The sequence below is a fragment of the Hippichthys cyanospilos genome, chromosome 1, assembly GCF_059441005.1.
Source record: "Hippichthys cyanospilos isolate Australia breed blue-spotted pipefish chromosome 1, RoL_Hcya_1.0, whole genome shotgun sequence".
Taxonomy (NCBI): domain Eukaryota; kingdom Metazoa; phylum Chordata; class Actinopteri; order Syngnathiformes; family Syngnathidae; genus Hippichthys; species Hippichthys cyanospilos.
In genome coordinates, this window is record NC_142369.1 from 5,530,453 (window position 1) to 5,549,250 (window position 18,798).

Here is an 18,798-nt window from a genome sequence, read left to right on the forward strand (position 1 = left end):
TACTTTACAATTGTGGACTATCCGGCAATGGCAACCCTATTCAATTTGAAAAGGAGGAACTCAACCCCCTAAAAATGTGTTTACAATCTTATTCAGCACCACTAGTCTAAAAATGGTTTTAGGATTAATATTCTGTTTCTAGTGAACCCTTGTGCAGTATTTTGTCCAATCCTTTGATCAAAGATATTTAATATCAAAGGGAAAACATTGAAAGAAGACACAAGGAGCTGAAATTTCACCCAGAAGGTGGCAACATAGCACGACCACTTAGTTATCACACTACCAAGTGTGCCAACGTTTGGCTAAAATTCTGCCAGAACGACGTCAAAGAAAATGAATCGAAAAACGTCACATGACCGAAACTAAAAAGGAGATGAGCCTCTTTTTGCGCTACAGTGATGCCAGTTTCGATCGACAGCAAGAGGCAAAATTGCCAAAATAGCTGTTTTTCGACTAATTGAGTTGTATAGCACATATTTAGTAAACAGATTTACTGGACTTCCCCTTGAAAAATATTTCAAGTTGATCTGAACCTTCTTCAAACCCAAAAAGTGGACTAAAAAGCAATTGTGTGAATACAAACGACACTTTAATTCCATTTGCTACAACCACATCCAAAATGTTGCGATCAGTGCATATAAACGTTGGAATGTACAACAGACTGATTAAGAAATCAATGAAAATCAAAATAAAAGCAAAAACATCAAACAGCCATACAAGAAAACCCACGTTCAACTGACACCAAGTTCTAAATTCACAAAAATCCTCAGCTAGCATTCACAGTTCTTTTGTTTTATTTTTCGAATCAAACAGTACCGAATGAGGTTACGCGCTACGTGGTAATATTGAGGTCTTGGATCACAGTTCAGCAGCGTTCAACTACCTGATTAAATAGCCCTAGAGGTTAATTCTTCTTCTATGGGAGAGTGCGCAAGGCGTTGCTTCATACGTCGCCGTCCTCGATGCGAGCCAGCTGCCTCTCCAGCAACTCGATGCGCTGGCTCTGAGCGAGCACCACGGCACGCAGCGCCTTCATCTCCGACAGCAACTCGTTCAAAATGTCGTCCTGGGAACAAATATATATATATATATATATATATATATATATATATATATATATATATATATATATATATATATATATATATATATATATAAAATATAATATTTACATAAATATATATTAAAATATTTAAAATAATAATATTATATATTTTTATTATTTTAAATATTTTAAATTAAATAATATTAAATTAAAAAAAAAAAAAAAAATATATATATATATATATATATATATATATATATATATATATATATATATATATTTTTTTTTTTTAATATTTAAAATTCAATTAGTTGATATTATTTTCAGGGCATGTTTGTTTTTATTTTATGTTCCCAAAATGTTTCATTGTTATCTAATTTTTACTGGTTATAGTATTTTTTTAATATGTAGTAATGTAGTAATATGTAAAGCGGCTATAGAAAATAGATGGATGGATGGGTTATTGAGTATTATTTATGTATTTAGTATTTTATGAGGGTAAGATGAAAAAAAATTCCCAAAATAAACTACAATTGTCAACGATTTCCTTCTTAATGGATGTACATCAATACAGAAAAAAATATGTTTAAAATCTATGATATTGAGATAGATGAAAACAAGACATTTTTGCTATAAGTTCTATTTAGTTTTGGAGCATAATACATTTTGTGTTTTTAAATTTCATTTTGTTTTCATTTAATTTCATATGCTTATTACATATTAGATTTTATTTATTGTCAACATTTTTTTCAACTTTAGTTTATTTTCAATAGTTATTGTTAATTGTAATATACACCCGTGAGGAAAAAGGGAGGTCATAGGACTAAAATGGCTGCCTAGAATTTTGTTGTAAAATATCAGTCAAATGTTTGGAAACACCCTGGAATTCATTATTTTTAAAGAATGAAAAAAAACAGAAATGCTAATCAAAAAACAGAAATATGTTTGAACAATTGTGATTCTTCTTAGTTTTGCCCAGCTTTGCACATTTTGTTTTTTTGTGTCATCTTTATGATGTAGGTGATGCTTTATGACTTGGAATGACTTTCAGATCGCAGTTGTGCATGTTCATGCATTAATAGCTTGAATTTGGTGACTTCTTATTGAGTTTGAGAGCATCAGAATTGGATTTTTTGATACTGATACCGTTTATTTGATTTATTTATTTTAACTTTAGTCCACAAGAAAAGTAGCACCTGGCAACTCACCTCTCGCTTAGGCCTCTCCATGTTGCTGCCCGTCTCCCTGACGGCGCCACGCGGCTCCTCGTCCGCAACGGGCTCCTTGGCGGCGGGGGCCGGCGCCGCCGGTGCCGAGTCCTGCGAGGCCAGCCCGGGCTTGCTCCTAAGAGTATCGCGGTGCTTGGACGGCGGTGCGGCGTAGCCTCCGCTCAGGGATACCAGCAGGGGCGGCGCGTCCCGTCCGGTGATCCATTCGTCGGCCAGAAGCGCGGGTTCTAAACCGGCCGTGTCCGGGTAAAGGTCCCCTTGGAACAGATCGGACTGCACAAGCCACAACGTACAAGCGCGAGTGACTTGGTGTTCAGCAACAGATAAGGTAATATGACTTTTCATGTGCACATTTTTTGACTAAATCACGAGCATTATCAAGAGGCCTGGAATAGATTGTTAATTATTATGTATTTTCTTAGTATGTGGAGGACTTAATTTATTTTAACTACACCAATAATATGCAGTGTGCCCTCATTTATCAGAGGGGTAATGTTCTAAAAATACCTGCAAAAAGTGAAATATGTAATCATAAATGTTTTTTGTTAGTTTTTTTTTATTCATTATGTTTCTTCACACTTTACCTTTCGTGGCACGGTCATCGAAATGGGTTCCACCTTCCTTTCATGCAGTTTGTAGAACCTATGACCACGGATAAATCACTTTTGACATTTTAGCGTCATCCCGCTGACCGATATCGGGCTTGCGAAATTCCTACCTGGCAATTTCACACTTGTTGACGTCCACCCCTCGTTTACTGAGGAACCCCGCCCCTCTCTGAGGCTCTTTACTGCTGTATAGACTGAGGAAGTGAACGTAGGGGGATTCGTCCGTCACCTCGAAATAGCGGATGGTGCAGTCCCCCTGGAAGACAGGTGACGAGCATATTAACGGCGGACCGGGCAAAAGGCATCACGGGCACGTACGTTCTCACCTTGCCCAACAGGTACACCATGTTGGTGTCAGGGTCGTAAAAGGGCAAGAGAACGCCGTTGCTGGTATCCATCTCCTGCATTGCCATTGGCTCTGAGAGATCTTTCTGCAATGCCGCAAAATGTCGTCTTGAATATTTATAAACAAGAGATATATGTGTATATATATATGTGTATATATATATATATATATATATATATATATATATATATATATATATATATATATTTGATGAATCAACAAGGCCTTGTATGCAATGTATTCCTTGGAATTTGGCAGGTTTAAAAAAATATGGCTGCTTGGCTTAAAATTTCGGGCAAGGGAGGGGGAAATTATGTTTTTTTTGGAACTGTTGAATAAAAATGAGCTACTTATCATAAACATTATTATACACCTTTGGGAGGGGAATCAGTCATTTTGCTTAATTTGTTCCTTGCGTTTGACTGTTAATGAAAAACTAGCTTGAAATGACAGAAATAGTCCGTATTTTCCACATTATAAGGTGCACCATATTATAAAGCGCACCCTCAATTAATGGCATATTTTAAAAATTTCTCCATTTATAAGGCGCACCTGCTTATAAGGCGCACCTATAAGTTTTTTTTTAAAAATTAAGGCTTTTCGGTGCGCCTTATAGTGCGTAAAATATGGTACTACTAGGCTGGTACCGTATCCCATAGTGCCACTTGTCTGTCACTCATCCGGCTGAAGCCCGTGGTCAGGATCTTGCCGTCGGAGAGAAACACGGCTCGCATGGGTCTGGTGCCATCATGGACCTTTTCTTTCACCTGGAAGCAAACGAGGCCGCCGTTCCCTTTCGGAACTGAAAGCTTTCAGATGATCGTTGCGGGTTACCTTGAGTACGGCGCCCCTTCGCGGGTCAATGACACGCAGCGCCTTGTCCTTGCACACGGTGCAGACGGCACTTCCGTTCTTGTTCCAGCTGACGCTGTAGATCAGGTCCGGGTGGGCGTCGGCTAGTTGGTACACCAGCTCTCCCGTGCCCACGTTCCACACCAAAATTACATTGTCGCAGCCTTGGTTGGGCGGAACCAAATGTGGTTTTGTGAACCCGTGGCCTCATAGTAAACGATTGATTTAATCAGCCAGAGAGATAATCGGTTGTTTGTCAAAAGTAAAAAGTTGACTTACTCATTGTATCCGCTGTCATACTATTTTTTTTCTCCTATCACTCTGATTTTAAGAGGACACTCAGTTTTGCTGGGATTCAAGGCAACTAATTCACACCATTCAGGGTTTTTTTTTTTTCAAGTTAATCGAATCAGCACATAAGTCATGTGATATATAAACGTGTGCTAACACAACATCGACACTTCTGCGTTCAGCAAAAGTCAAAAGTTTGCAAACACCTTCAAATTTAATTGTTCTCACACACATTAGGAGGTAAGGACATTAAAATGATACAAATTTAACAAAAAATCATTTTGTCCGCCATATCTGCATGTCAATATCCCAAAGCATTATGGGAAAAATTGATGTTTTTAGTTTTATAGGAGAAACGGACATGTTTTAGCATTTGGCTGACCAGTATAACTGAAAATTAAACATGTAAACAGCCATTTTTTGTTTAAATATTATTTCCGTTTGAAATGTATTCTTATAATGTCACAGGGTACTGACTTGCGCATGTGCAAGTACTTTTATTTTTTTTTTTAATTAGCATCAAGCCTACACTATACCAAAATATTTGAAAATGACATTACTTTCTTTACTATGTCCATTTAGCACGTTTTTTTTTTCCCATAGAGCCACATGCACAGGTCAATATCCCATGGCATTATGGGAAAATTTGCTGTTAGGGGAAATGACTATTTTTTTAGCATTTGGCTGACCAGTATAACTGATTATTTGTGTGATTATTATGTTCGATTGGCATTATTCTTATGTCACAGGGTATTGACTTGGGTAGTGCAAAGTTAAAAAAAAAAGCATGTAAACTGTTTATCAGTATTTTGTGTTGTTTGTTTAATTTTTATGTCCACCAATATATTTGAATACATTTTTGTGTGCGTGAGGAAGCGTGTTTATTTTTTCAGTTCCGGACTTTTTGTACATAATGTCACATAGTATGCCTTTCAGCAAATCAAACTTTCTATGGTTTTAGCATTTATCCTACAAGTACATTCGAATGTATTCCCGAATACGTTTGAATGTTTGTCAAAACATTGGCAGCTCCACACCTCTATATTTTGTTTTTTCTTACCTGCAGTTAAAAGGATGTTAAAAGCAGTCGGGTGCCATGCCAGGATGCCCACTCTTTTACTGTGGCCCTCCAAGGTGACCACGGCTTCGGTCATGGGTGCCGTCAAGCCCCCGTCGGGGATCTGCCACACCTGCGTAAACCGCAAATGACAAACCACGTGGCAGCGCAATAGTGCGAGACAACTAAAGAGAAAAACAAAGAAGACGGACCTTCACGGTGCAGTCCTCGGAGGCACTCGCAATGATATTGTCATCATGAGGAGACCACTGGATGTCCAGCACCGGCGCCAAATGGCCGCACACCGTCGGGCACGACTGATCGATCCTGCCGCTCTGTTGTCAGGGACAGTCTTGTAAACCACGCCTTGTCGAAACAACAAAAGTGGAGGAGATGTGTGGAAACCTTGCCAATGGGGACCACCAGGAAGGCCCCGCCGCCTCCCGCTTCGATGATGACGGCCAGGAACTTGGGGTTGACGGCGCTCAGGGGGCCGTCCCACGTCACCCGCGACACTCGGACGTCGTCCAGGCAGTGCTCGGCTTTCCACGCCTGCGCGAACACGTGCCGGAACTTGCTCTGCCGCACCACACCTCGCCGGAAAGACATTTTACCTGTCAGACATATACGCCTCAATATGTAAATAATTACAGCAAAATGTCTTGCTAATATCATTGACATAAGTATGAATCCATTATTTGTGAAATTTCTAAAAGGAAAAAAACACTATTTTGAAACTGTAACCACAAAGTGGCCCGTGATAAAAATGAGTTTGACCACCCTGAGGTAGAATGATGTGATGGGCAAATTATCCCTGGGGGTACGTGAAGGCACTTCAGAGGATACATAAGCTTTTGAGATAGTTTCTGAGGTGTCAACAGGGCTATTGTAATACTTTTTAAAGGCATGGCAGGGACAGTTCATCTTTCTTTCTAAATAAGAGCAAAGCAATTAGAACATGAAGCAACTTATTGCCTATATGTATTATGGTGACTGCTTTGTGCAAAACGTTTCACGCCTTAATTTTGGTACATTTTACATGGACGTGTATTGTTATTAATGATGAAAAATATGGCCAGACATACAATTAGAATTGTAGATGGAGCTGTACTCTTGTTTAAAGTATTTTATTTTCATCCAAAAATTATTGGCGCTAGTTAGGAAGTACTTGGATTTAAAAAAAATATATATATATTTTGCAGGCTGTACGTTATTGAATAAAGGTTGAAGAGAGGGAATTTTTGCTCTCACAGTATCTACTGTAAAATCACGTCTGACCAGCTGTGTTTACATTTTACTCAGCTGCAAAGGTTAGCAGCTGTTTTAGGGGTCACTATCTGATGCACAGTCAACTGCTTTTGGTGTTATTCTAAATCCTGATTGTTTTCATTCCAAGGATTACGTTTATTTTCCATTGTTTAAGATGTTTACTTTTCGTGCAACGGCAGACACAAGAAGAGGGGGGTTGGGCCGGTAACTCTAAACCCCCCCTATTGAAATAATATCAGCAATGCTCACTGGAAGCACAATAGCTCCATATAGGGACTGCTATCGTCCAAGTTGAACAGGGCCCAGACTGCGTAGTGGGCCTGTGCAACATTGCTTTTGTTTCTCCTGTCCTGGTGCAGGAATAACGGGGTTCCCCATTCCAATTGTCTGCTGAGCTAAAGGGAAGTGCGCATGCGTGAGATGGAACGCTACAGTAAAAATAATATATTATATGTGTTTCATTGCCTACCTGGCTTCTTTTCAGCGACTTAGCAAGAAACGGCGTGACTAGAAAGAGCGGGCCAATAATCCAACTGTAACTTAATCCACTCCCGAGTCCCGTAGTGGCGTTCACGACCTACAAAAAACAAAATACTGGCATGCATTTTCCGCAAAATCTTGATGCCACTTCTTGGATGCGACAATTACGCGTGTTCTCTGACATGATCGAGAATGTCGTCGGTGTGCTGTGACTAGAAAACAGCGTGGATGGACCCCTCCGAGGAGGAGGAGGAGGAGGATGACGACAACGATGAGGATGATGATGATGATGATGACCCGGAATGTGCATGGAACAAGGGGAGGCTGTCAAATACAAACGGAAAAGGGAGGCTAAACTGGCTTTAGGCACGTGACTTGCTCAAACCAATCAGATTGGACACTCCGCCTTTAAGTTCCTTGACAATATTTCCGCTTTTATTGCGTTAGATTCAACCAAACTAAAATTACAAGATTCATTTATATGCAAAGTAACTATAACATTTGACGCCTGTACAAAATGATTTTGTCTCTACGGCACTTGCTGAGCTATTCTAACTTTTTAAGACACTGATACAGTACGTATATTGTTTTATATAAACTACATATCCCACAATGCACTTTGTGTGCGTGAGCTACGAAGGCGCTTAGCCACTAGACTTGTTAATTGTCCAGGTATAAAATTAAAAATATATCACGCGTTCTTTTATCTATAATGTCGTATATTTGTTACTCGTAATCTGTGATTTATTTAAACACGGTTGTGATAAAATGTAATATAAAATATAGGGAAGGTACGAAGTATTCCAAATTCAGCTCAAGCGTAGAGGTGTTACGCTTGTTGCTGGAGTTTTACGTAACATAATACGTTGAAATCACATTATTTTTTTGCAGTAGTACGTGTTACTTTATAACTGCATTGTACAGGCGTTCCAACAGGTGGCTCCGTGGCGCAATGGACAGCGCATTGGACTTCTAGATTGAAGATGTAGTAATTCAAAGGTTGTGGGTTCGAGTCCCACCGGAGTCGCATTTTTTGTTCATATCAATGGTGACACTTGAGCATCGATTCGGACTCTGCTATGCTAAATTCCATTTTTTTCGATGCGCACAAAAGTAGAAATCTGGTCGAAAAAAAAACCCTCCACGTCGATACTTTACAAGTGACCTTGCGCATGCGTTGTTGATTGTTTCTACACGGACTGCGATGAGTGTAGCACCGGGTGGAACCCACCTACCACCACAGGCTAGTTAGAAGTAGCTAGCTAGAGAGTTGTGCGCAGCTGTACAACGGACACTATTCACACTCTTAGTGAGAAATGTTTCATCTACTCGACGGTGGCATTTCAGTCTATAGCCACGCCAGCAGCGCTTTTTGGACGCTTTACGACCCGTTTTGTCCCTCATTGTCGACGTTAGCTTGCTGGTCAGTTAGCCTCCGTGAGCTAAGTAGCCATCTTTACTTACTACTGGTCTAGGTGTCAATTTTAGCAGTCACTTCCCTGGTGCCTGCTTGACTTAGCTATCAACTTAAGGACACGTCAAGGTAAAGGTTTTGGGTTTTTTTCTGTGTATGTTGCGTAGCATAGCTTGGACGGGAGAATGAATGATGTGTTATTTGTTCTTCAACTAGTTGAACTTTGACCTGTCAGGCCATACAACAGTTTGTCGAAACTGCGCTCGAGCTGGTCAAAGTGGAGAACTTTAAACTCCTCCTCTTGTCTATTTGTTTTTTTTTTTAGGTTCTGTACGTTGCTGTCTGGGTTCTGGGGATTGTGATGTCCGAGCCTAAGGTAGCCACTCCAACCCCAGCTGGAGACATATACAAGGGATGGGTGTTCAAGTGGACTAATTACATCAAGGGTTATCAGAGGCGCTGGTTCGTCTTGAGTAATGGCTTATTGTCCTACTACAGGTATGACGCCGAAAATCAAAAACAGGTCATGACATCTGAATTAGAAAACAGCCAATTGAGAACTAATTCAATGAATCAATCTTTGTTTTGTTGCGATTTGCAAGTATGGATACCAGTCTTGTTATAAGGTATCGTACACGCAGAGGCTAACCCATGCAAAAGGGAAAAATGTGACAGTCAAGTTCACCGTGGAGCATTCGTGCCCATCGGCAAATCATCTGTGTCAGAAAAAAGGCTTTGTTCATGTTTTTCTCTGGTCACTGTGGTGGTAATCTAAACACTATGTCAAATACACTAGTATCCCTGAGTGTTCATTTAATTCATGCATTGGTTTTGGTCTGAAAAAGTTGATTTAAAAATCTCGATTTTGAATTTTGACATTGTTCATAGACTTGTTTAACATTGTCAAATTCCTTTGTGTTTCAGCCTCTCACTCGAAATATCCTTTGATTTCTGTAATCCTCCATCAAAGCAAACAGAATACTGTTGAGCTTTTCCCAAAATATAGACGTTTGCAAAGATGTTTTTCTTTGCAAAACAATCAGCAACACATTTGCTAGTTTTCCGGTGTATTTTATGGACCAAGCCAAGAAGTGAATATTAACGTTTTATTATTATTATTTTTAAATAATGTAAAGAACTTCCTGTTTTTAACATGATTCCTGGTCGCAGCCCCATGGTATATAATTTTTTTGTAGAAATGATGTTCATGTGATCAGTTTATTTACACTTATATGTTACTTTATAATTCTCCTTTATGGAAAATAGGCTGCACAATTTAAATATTTTATGGCATCTTACATTTAGTTTTATTACTGTTTGGAAATGAAATGGCTTTACATTATGAACGTTTTAAATGGATATTTAGCTTAAAACTGAAATTCATATATTTATTGATTAAAAAAAATATTTTTAATCATTTGTCATCTTATTGTTGCTTCTTTTATTACCGTGATTACTATTTTCTTCAATTTTATCCAGTCAATATGGACTATTACGATTTTAATACATTTTAAATGAATACACCTTTCAAACATTTCTTTAAGTTTAATTTATTCAAAAAAAAGGAAAATAATTTGATACCAGTCAGTCTATAAAAAAAGCTATTAATAGTAGATAATGCATAACTTAAAGCTTAATTGTTCATTTTAAGTAATCAAGAAAACCTTGATTTCACGAGTCAGCAAATTTTCAAATCATAGAAATTTAAGATACCAAATTATATCGATTGATTGCCCAGTTAATTTATTATTTTCCCCCTCTTCTTAACTTTCAAAACACAGGTGGACATGCCATTCAATAATATTATTATTATTTTTTTTTTAATGCTGGAGTATTATTTTTCATCAGTATTATTTGGTTAAATGTATAATTTGTCCAGTGAATTACAAGGCCACAAGTAAATTTACAATTTTTTAAATTCTCTCTCCTTCTCTTGACTTTTCAGGACCCAGGCAGAAATGGGCCACACCTGCCGCGGCACCATCAACTTGGCAACAGCGACCATCACAGTGGACGACGCGTGTAACTTTGTCATCTCCAATGGTGGTGCGCAGACGTATCACCTCAAGGCCAGCTGCGAGGTGGAGCGACAGCGCTGGATCACCGCGCTGGAGCTGGCCAAAGCCAAAGCGGCATGCCTTCAGGCCGAGTCAGGTAAAACAAAACAATGCGGCAAAAACACTCGAGATCATATAGCAGTTTTACACCACACCATCTTTTAAAACAGCAACTTCAAAAGTGTATTATAATTGGCCTCATTGTGAACAGATGACTCAGGTGACGACTTCTCCCAGTCGCCCCCGACCGCGCCTTCCGGACAAGGCGGCGGCGCCTCGCAGAATTCCGAAGTCCAGTCAGCACTGCGGACCCTGGGCAGCAAAGTGGAGGATCTGAGCACCTGCAATGATCTCATTTCTAAGCATGGCTCCGCTCTCCAGAGGTTGGTCTGTATTTATTGATGCAATATATGTATCATTTCTTCACCTTGAATTGGGAAAAAAACGAAAAAGTGACTGATTATTTTGTTTTTTTTTATATATTCCAACAAAAGGGCAGAATTTTCCTCATTTTACTCAAGATGTTCATTGTCTTTTCCCAGTTGAAACTGAACATTAAACAAAAACAATAGTCACAAAAGTCTGCTAGCTCATTGCTAATAGACATTGGAAAGTAGATGCCATTGACGTGCAACAAACCTATCATCGATGTTACAAAAATTCAAGTATTAAAAAAAAAAAATCAGACTTTTTCATTTTTTTGTTGGAGGATCATTCAAATCACAAATCACTTGGTAGATTTAACCAAGATCATTTAGCAGATTTTGATTAAATTTGGTGTCCTTGTTGATACTGGTCGTGCAACACTAAATGTACAATTTTGGGGCAGTCGGAGCAGGGGTTTGGGAGCTACTGACTCAAATTATTGTGAGGGATCATTTTTAATGGAAAAAATTGTCAAAATCAAAAGGTCAAGTTACTAAAATACTAAATGATTGATAATCTGGAATTATGTGAAGCTCCTTTCCAATGATACCTCATTTTTGAAAGTAAGAAAGTAGGACAGCCACGTCCCTTTTTGAAAAATTTTAAGCAGGCTACAGTTCCCAAACCTCTGCCTAAAACTTTAGATTTATTTTTTTTGCCATTACTATTAACAAGTGCACTAAGTGTGCGTGTGTGTGTGTGTGTGTGTGTGTGGGGGGGGGTATGGCATGTAATGGCCCTACACTAAAAAAAAAAAACTAATTGGTCACTTAATTTTAAAAACATGTTGATTACCAATGAAAATGATGATAAGGTGTATGATACATGGCTCGCCAACTGTTGTGCAGGTCTTTATCAGAGCTGGACACTTTGCGTCTGACGGGAGAGGCAGGAGACAAAATCCGTCAGGTGACGGAGAGAGCTACGCTGTTCCGCATCACCTCCAACGCCATGATCAATGTGAGTTCAACCGCCAATTGCACAATCTCTTTGTTAGCTGCTACATTGCAGGAAAAATAAATGTATTCTTGTGATGCTATTGCATCCTTCTTTTCTTGAAATTATGGGGTGCAGTAACAGTCACGTTTTGAAACACCTTCAAATTCTAATGATCTCAAACACATTACCTCATTGATTGCCATTGTTGTCAGTAGAAATAGTGAATGAGTTAAGAGGTGAAGAAATTTGAGCAGCTGTAATTCTTGAAAAAGCACAGCTGTGTTTTGAAAGTCATTCCAGGCCACCCACATCATAAAGCCAGCTGGAAAAAATAGATGCACCAAGTTTATACTTGGGCAAAATGTTTTCACTTCGAAGACTCTAAATTCTTAAGCACATTATTGGTGTGGGATATTATTTTTAACTTTAATGATTCCTTACATGGCAGCATACTGTGGTCCAGATGACTTCAGTATTAATTTACAATCTAGAAAAAGCATGAAAAAAAAGAAGAATTCCACAATGTTTCCAAACTTTATGTCTGTTTTATTCTTCAATGTTATCCAATAGTGTAATTTCATTGTATATTTTGTATTTTTTGGTTACAATGGAACCTGACAGGCGTGCCGAGACTTCTTGGCGCTGGCGCAGGCGCACAGCAAGCGTTGGCAGAAGGCGCTGCAGGCGGAGCGGGAGCAACGCGTGCGGCTGGAGGAGACGCTAGAGCAACTGGCCAAGCAGCACAACCACCTGGAGCGAGCCTTCCGCGGGGCTGCCGCGCAGGCTAACTCCACCGCCGATAATAAAGGTAAACCTAAAAAAAAAAAAAATCATTGTTTAATTTATCTCAGAATTTATGATTTTATTCATCCATTTTTATTTTTGACCCCGTCCTTGCAATATTCCCTCAAATTTCAATTGTATTTTTCGATTGTGATTTCCTGGATAGGTGCCGTGGCAGCGGCGAAAGGCGAGGCCAGCGACGAGGACGACGACAACGAGTTCTTTGACGCCGTGGAAGAAGCCCCTGAGTTCATCACGGTTCCCGCGGAGCCTCACTTTCACAAGTCAGGACGCGACGCAGAAACAGACATACTTTTTTGCGGGGGGTTCTGCGGCTGTTCATAGTAACCTGAACGTTTTCATTCTTTGTTTCAGGAGGTCGAGCAGTAATGCCAGCGGGTTTAATAGTGAGTTGTGTTCGGATGATCAGTCGGTAAGTGACTTAATTTTGTTTTTATGTGTAACAAAGTCTGAGTGCAAGTAGCAAAAACCCTCCGCCCAAAAACGTTCCATTCTGCCAAAAGATGATCCTTGTGCTAAATGAAGCTCCTCTCCTCACTTTGAAATAGTGTCTTTGCTAATTTGATCTGATCCCATGCCACATTTTTAATAGACTTTTGTCCTATCTTCGACTCATAACTTGACTTTTTTTTGTAATATGTCTTGTATCTTATACAAATATGACTATATCCTCTAAAATCGTCACTGTGAATGTGACAAGGATTTTAAAGCGCCCAAAGTTTCTTTATAATAAATGTTCTATACACCCACACTAGTCAAAACATGGCATTCATATAATATTGTCGTTTTGAAATATGAAATAAGCAGCAAACTTCAGCTCTGGTAGCAGCCTTTTTGACACTGGCTTATGCCTGAAAATGACATCACAATCGCTCAGGAATGGCTGGTTCACCTGTTTCCTAAGTTAGCTGAAGAATAGGTTGTTACCTAAGCAATTGTCATGTCATTTTCAATCAACAGCAAGTGACAAAATGGCCACCTCCTGAGAAGGATGAAAACAAAAATTCATTTTGCCACTTAATTCTTAATCCAAAAACACAGTATTAATCAAAATTCTGTGTTTAGACGAGTGGGACTGAATAGAATGTGGTATTGTGAATACCAATTTTGGGTTGACTTCCCCTTTAATAATTACAACATCACATTCATTCTTGTAAAACTGCAACTTTATTCTTTCAACATTACCTCTTAGTTTTGAAAGCTTACACCTTTTTAATAGTAAAATGATTTTATTCCGGTTACATGACTCAATTTTGACTTGTCATATTTCCTCATAAAGTAATTGCAATTTGGTAACTAACTATGTGTGACCTTTTAATAATGACCTTAAACCCTGTGCTGTAAAACGGTGTTATTTTCATCAAAGGCCAAACTTATTCCTCATTTAAAAAAAATGCTGCCGTTTCAGCTGAACGAGGAGCTGGGAGCCATAAACCCAGAGTCGCCCTCTCAGGAGTTATTGCCGCTGAAGAAGCGGCGCACGCGCATCCCGGACAAGCCCAACTACTCCCTCAACCTGTGGAGCATCATGAAGAACTGCATCGGCAAGGAACTCTCCAAGATTCCCATGCCTGTGAGTGGCCAGGATTTCAATATTCTGTTTTGTATATGGTATTTACAGTACCAGTACAATTCAAATAGTAAAGGTCACTTTCAGTCAAGCGCCAACCCCTCACTGTCATCTCATCGTTTTCCTTTGGATTCCGTAGGTGAACTTCAACGAGCCTATTTCCATGCTGCAGCGTCTGTCCGAGGACCTGGAGTACCATGAGCTGCTGGACAAGGCGGCCAAATGCCACAGCTCTCTGGAGCAGATGTGCTACGTGGCCGCTTTCTCTGTCTCGTCCTACTCCACTACCGTCCACCGCACGGGCAAGCCCTTCAACCCGCTGCTGGGCGAAACCTACGAGCTGGACCGCCGGCGGGAGAGCGGCTACCGCTCCCTCTGTGAGCAGGTGAAGATGCAGACCACTCTGTTAGCCGCTTGTGCTTGTCTCTTCTTAACCAGAGAATTTGTCTACACTACTCAGTTTACTGGTCAGAAAATCAATGCTTAAATAATACTTCGTCCAGGTCAGTCATCACCCGCCAGCGGCTGCCCACCACGCCATATCCGATCGAGGATGGACTCTTAGGCAGGAGATCACAGTTGCCAGTAAATTCCGGGGCAAATATCTCTCCATCATGCCATTAGGTAAGAGCAGTTCAAAACACCTAGCAAAGCAGGGGCATCTCCTTTCTAGTGTGTGGAAAACCTACATTGGGATGCACTTTATTCCCACAGGCACCATTCACGCCATCTTTGACAAGAGCAACAATCACTACACGTGGAAGAAAGTCACCACCACAGTGCACAACATCATCGTTGGGAAACTCTGGATCGACCAGGTGAGTTTAAAGTCGGCTACATCAACAAGTATTTAAAGGGTTGTAAAATTATTTAGCTATTTTCAGCAGTAAAGAGTTAGTTTTGTTTCAAATTAATTTGACAACTAAATTATTTTGAATGGACTGTTATTGACTTAAAAAAAATGGGTTCTCAAGAAACCTGCTCAGCCTGGTGGTCGATTACAAACTGGGAAAATATTAGTTGAGGAAGAGGGTGTGGTGCTTACACTCTGAAAACACATTTTCCCATTTGCTGTCGTCTGAAAATGACATAATTTTGGCTCAAGGCTGAGGTGTCTGGGGTGGGTACCTATCCGAGAAAACAGGTGAGCTGTGATGGTCATCACCGGAGCCTTGAGCACATATGATTTCGTTTTAAGTCAAAAATAAGTGGAAAATGTGCTTTTAATTGGACATGAAAAACAATTTAGCTGTGCAATTTATTATAAACAAAATGTCAACATTTTACTGCTTGAAATGCCTAAATAAGTTCATTATCTCCTCCTCAACATCCTCGGAAAGCGCACCCCTGATCGTGCATGCACACCCCCAAAAAGGTTTCCTTCAGGCCCTTCTTTTAGTGTGTCTTTATTTAAAAAAACCTTTTTGCAGTGTTTCAGAGACTTTTATTCAGTTGTCATTTAATAAATACATTCGGTAGACTTATTTTAACTATTGCTATTTTTTTTCTTAAATATGGGTTTTAAGGTATTATTATTTCAAGTATTAGTCCATCTAACAAGATCAATGTTGAAAGCGATTCTCATACTTTTTACACCACTGCTTCTTGGTCAGTTCTTTTTCTTTTTTAAATGTTTCTGAGCAATGGTGAGAGTTACAAATCTCCTCTCTAATCTTAGTCTGGAGAGATCGATGTGGTGAACCACACTACGGGAGACCGCTGCCATTTGAAGTTTGCTCCATACAGTTACTTTTCCAGAGATGTGGCCCGAAAGGTGAGAATTACCCCTTTTTTTTTTGTCTGTTTTTGCATTGCCTGATGTCTTTGTCGTGCCGTCATTGCCGCCCCCCTCAGGTGACCGGAGTGGTGATGGATAAGGAAGGAAAGGCCCACTATGTCCTGTCAGGCACGTGGGATGAGAAGATGGAGCTCTCCCGGGTGATGCAAAGCAGCCGCGGCGGAGAGAACGGCTCCGAAGGCAAACAAAAGACCGTTTACCAAACTCTGAAAGCCAGAGAGGTGTGGCGAAAGAACCCTCTGCCGTAAGTGTGCGGGATTACCAGCGAAATCGCCGTGACTTCCTTCAGGTGACGTCGACTGTTTATCATCTCCGCTGGCCCACAGTGAAGGCGCAGAGACCATGTACTACTTCACTGCATTGGCACTAACGCTGAACGAGCCTGAGGAACCCGTGGCGCCCACGGACAGCCGGCGCCGGCCCGACCAGCGGCTCATGGAGGAAGGTCGCTGGGACGAAGCCAACGGCGAAAAGCAGCGGCTGGAGGAGAAGCAGCGCATCGCTCGGCGCGAACGTGAGAGGGAGGCTCTCAGCCAGCGCACCTCCAGCCACCCCGACGAAGGTTGGGCTCTGTTATGTATAACGCGCTTCATTTCCTCTCCAACCGGGATAGGGCGCTCCTTCCAGGATTTCTTCCTAATCTTGGCCAGTTGCACAGTTTCCTCCTCCATGAGCATTTGTCTGATTACTACTGAATTTGAAGCACTTATACCAGACCAATATTCTCAAACGCTGACACAGGTTTTTTTTTTTTTTTAATTGTTGCCAAGTCATGACCAGGGTTATTATGTTCAATACCACAGGTTTTTTTTTTTTCAGGTTGAAACCAGTGCGAGTACTCAACTCAATTTGCCCTCATATGAACCCCAAAAGTACTTCTTACCTAACTTTACATTTTAGTATAATTTAGTGGAGCCGTTCTAATCAAAAGTAAAATACACTAACTTGCTTATCTGGTGGCACTTTTTTTTGGCTTGTAGCAGATTACATCACTTCTGTGTGACACAATAACAGGACTACATGCCCCGGATAACTGTTTAAAGGACTTTTATCCTTCTAATACTGCAAAATAAACATTTGAAAGCTGCCCCAAAGGATAGTATTAAATTGCACAAGTTGAAAACAAAAGATGCGATCATTATAGGTTTGTAAACATAAAATGTCATTTCATTGAGTGTGTTTTTTTTTAAGTTCAATTTTATATTTACCAAAAATCTGTTTTTCTATTTGTTTTGTCATTAGTTTTCATTGACTAAATTGATCTTGGTCATGACTCGTTTTCATTGTGAAACAACCTATGTTGTGCATGGCAGCAAAATCCTGGAGGGACTGATCAAGGTGAATTAGCAAAGCAAGGGTTAGAAGAAAAAAAAACCCAAAACAACAAAATCCATGTTCCAATTTTCTTTTTCAAAAGCTGTCGATGAGGATTCTCTTACTGATCCATCACTGAAAAGCAAGTACTTTTTCCTCTCTCGTCACCTTTCCGCGCTGGCGTCCGTCCCGTCGGGGAGCTCGGTTCTTTCTCTAATTTCAACTCTTCGCTTTCCCCAGGCGCACCTCACGACCTCTACAAAGCACTTTGGTTCGAGCGCTGCCAGGACCGAATCACAGGTGAGCAGGTCCATATCTACAAGGGCGGCTACTGGGAAGCCAAGGAGCGCGGCTACTGGGAGGGCTGCCCAGATATATTTTGACCACCGACTAAAACAGAAAAAGAAGAAGAAAAAAATCCCCTGGTAGGTTCTCTGTTCTAAGAGACCTTCAGAACAGTGGTGGGCCCACAAGCTTGTCGTGAGTAGTGCTTCCTTCCACATTCATCTCTCAAATACGTGCGATCAATCGGTGGCCTTGATGAAGACGATTTTTGGTTTATCTGATTATTTGTGTCTTAACGTAATGTCGCTTATGGCGCGACTGTGCGTGCGTTTCGAGTGTATGTTTTGAGTGTATGGTGGGGGAGGGGGTGATATCGAGTTAAACTGTGATTAGAGTAGTGTGCTGCATCCCCCCTCCTCGCCTTAGATGACCTGTGCTCACCGTCAGAAAAATAAGTGAGTCAAATGGACACTCAGGTTTTACTACAGTCGGAAGTAAAAGAAGGCAGATGGTTTCTTTCCCCTTTTAAAAGAGAAATACTTGTTTTATGGTGTGAAGAATAGACACATTTAAAGTAAATGCAGTGCTGATTTAAAAAAAAAAAAATATGCAAGCACATTTTGACACCAAAAAGTGTTTCGTCTTTTTTTTGTTGTTGTTGTTGTTGTTTGTAAGTGTACTTAATCAAAGAATATAAGAGCATCTGATTTTATAAATGTATAATAATGGATGGAGAACGGTGAGGCATTTTTCTGTTGTTTCATGTCACCAAAAAGGGAGATTCCTTGTTCAACTGAGAAAAGACATTGTTTGCGATTTTGTATCCAAGACGAGGAAATCTTTAATAAACGCTGTAATGTCAAGCAAATAGTTTTTGATTGTTTATTTTGATATGCAGGATATGGGGGAAAATGTTTCACCATTCCACTTTTCCTCACCCTCATTCAAAGCATGGGGTCAAATGTCACATCTGTTCCGAGTTTTCCACCATTACCATTGTTCGCATTTTATCAG

At 40.2% G+C, this 18,798-nt stretch overlaps 2 protein-coding genes and 1 non-coding gene across 5 annotated transcripts; 2 read left to right on the forward strand and 1 right to left on the reverse strand.

The window, feature by feature from the left end:
- Nucleotides 1-567: 567 nt before the first annotated feature.
- On the reverse strand, nucleotides 568-7,523 carry coro1b (coronin, actin binding protein, 1B). The gene is made up of 12 exons (XM_088427602.1): nucleotides 7,360-7,523; nucleotides 7,167-7,274; nucleotides 5,834-6,042; nucleotides 5,641-5,763; nucleotides 5,432-5,561; nucleotides 4,063-4,244; nucleotides 3,876-3,995; nucleotides 3,209-3,313; nucleotides 2,993-3,138; nucleotides 2,859-2,916; nucleotides 2,254-2,547; nucleotides 568-1,066 (listed from the first exon to the last, which is right to left on the reverse strand). Exons 3-12 carry the CDS (start codon nucleotides 6,035-6,037, stop codon nucleotides 944-946), a joined length of 1,485 nt encoding a protein of 494 aa, XP_088283728.1. The 5' UTR covers nucleotides 6,038-6,042; nucleotides 7,167-7,274; nucleotides 7,360-7,523; the 3' UTR covers nucleotides 568-943.
- Nucleotides 7,524-8,115: 592 nt separating this feature from the next.
- Nucleotides 8,116-8,204, forward strand: trnar-ucu (transfer RNA arginine (anticodon UCU)). The gene is given in 2 exon segments: nucleotides 8,116-8,152; nucleotides 8,169-8,204. It is a non-coding gene; the product is annotated as a tRNA-Arg (tRNA).
- A 174-nt stretch (nucleotides 8,205-8,378) lies between these two features.
- LOC148428789 (oxysterol-binding protein 1-like) lies at nucleotides 8,379-18,652 on the forward strand. Of its 3 annotated transcripts, XM_088427638.1 has the most exons (17): nucleotides 8,379-8,720; nucleotides 8,917-9,089; nucleotides 10,537-10,745; nucleotides 10,860-11,031; nucleotides 11,923-12,034; nucleotides 12,635-12,821; nucleotides 12,963-13,080; nucleotides 13,172-13,229; nucleotides 14,226-14,390; nucleotides 14,527-14,772; nucleotides 14,891-15,011; nucleotides 15,102-15,205; nucleotides 16,066-16,161; nucleotides 16,242-16,429; nucleotides 16,512-16,747; nucleotides 17,603-17,641; nucleotides 17,740-18,652. In XM_088427638.1, the coding sequence occupies exons 2-17, from the start codon at nucleotides 8,953-8,955 to the stop codon at nucleotides 17,880-17,882; spliced, it is 2,331 nt and encodes a 776-aa protein (XP_088283764.1). In that variant the 5' UTR covers nucleotides 8,379-8,720; nucleotides 8,917-8,952; the 3' UTR covers nucleotides 17,883-18,652. The 3 variants fall into 3 exon arrangements, with proteins under 3 accessions (XP_088283764.1, XP_088283773.1, XP_088283755.1); XM_088427647.1 differs by lacking the exon at nucleotides 17,603-17,641; XM_088427629.1 differs by having other exon boundaries at nucleotides 8,379-8,600; nucleotides 17,603-18,652.
- The last annotated feature ends 146 nt before the right edge of the window (nucleotides 18,653-18,798 follow it).

Excerpts from the sequence above, each read along its gene's own strand:
- coro1b (XM_088427602.1), bottom strand. The coding sequence starts at position 6,037 with ATGTCTTTCCGGCGAGGTGTGGTGCGGCAGAGCAAGTTCCGGCACGTG. Across the intron at positions 4,245-5,431 it reads TAACATCCTTTTAACTGCAG|GCTGCGACAATGTAATTTTG; the intron begins GTAAGAAAAAAC and ends CGCCCAACCAAG. Across the intron at positions 3,314-3,875 it reads AAGTGGCACTATGGGATACG|AAAGATCTCTCAGAGCCAAT; the intron begins GTACCAGCCTAG and ends GCGGCATTGCAG.
- LOC148428789 (XM_088427629.1), top strand. The coding sequence starts at position 8,953 with ATGTCCGAGCCTAAGGTAGCCACTCCAACCCCAGCTGGAGACATATAC. Across the intron at positions 14,391-14,526 it reads TCTCCAAGATTCCCATGCCT|GTGAACTTCAACGAGCCTAT; the intron begins GTGAGTGGCCAG and ends TGGATTCCGTAG. Across the intron at positions 14,773-14,890 it reads ACCGCTCCCTCTGTGAGCAG|GTCAGTCATCACCCGCCAGC; the intron begins GTGAAGATGCAG and ends TACTTCGTCCAG.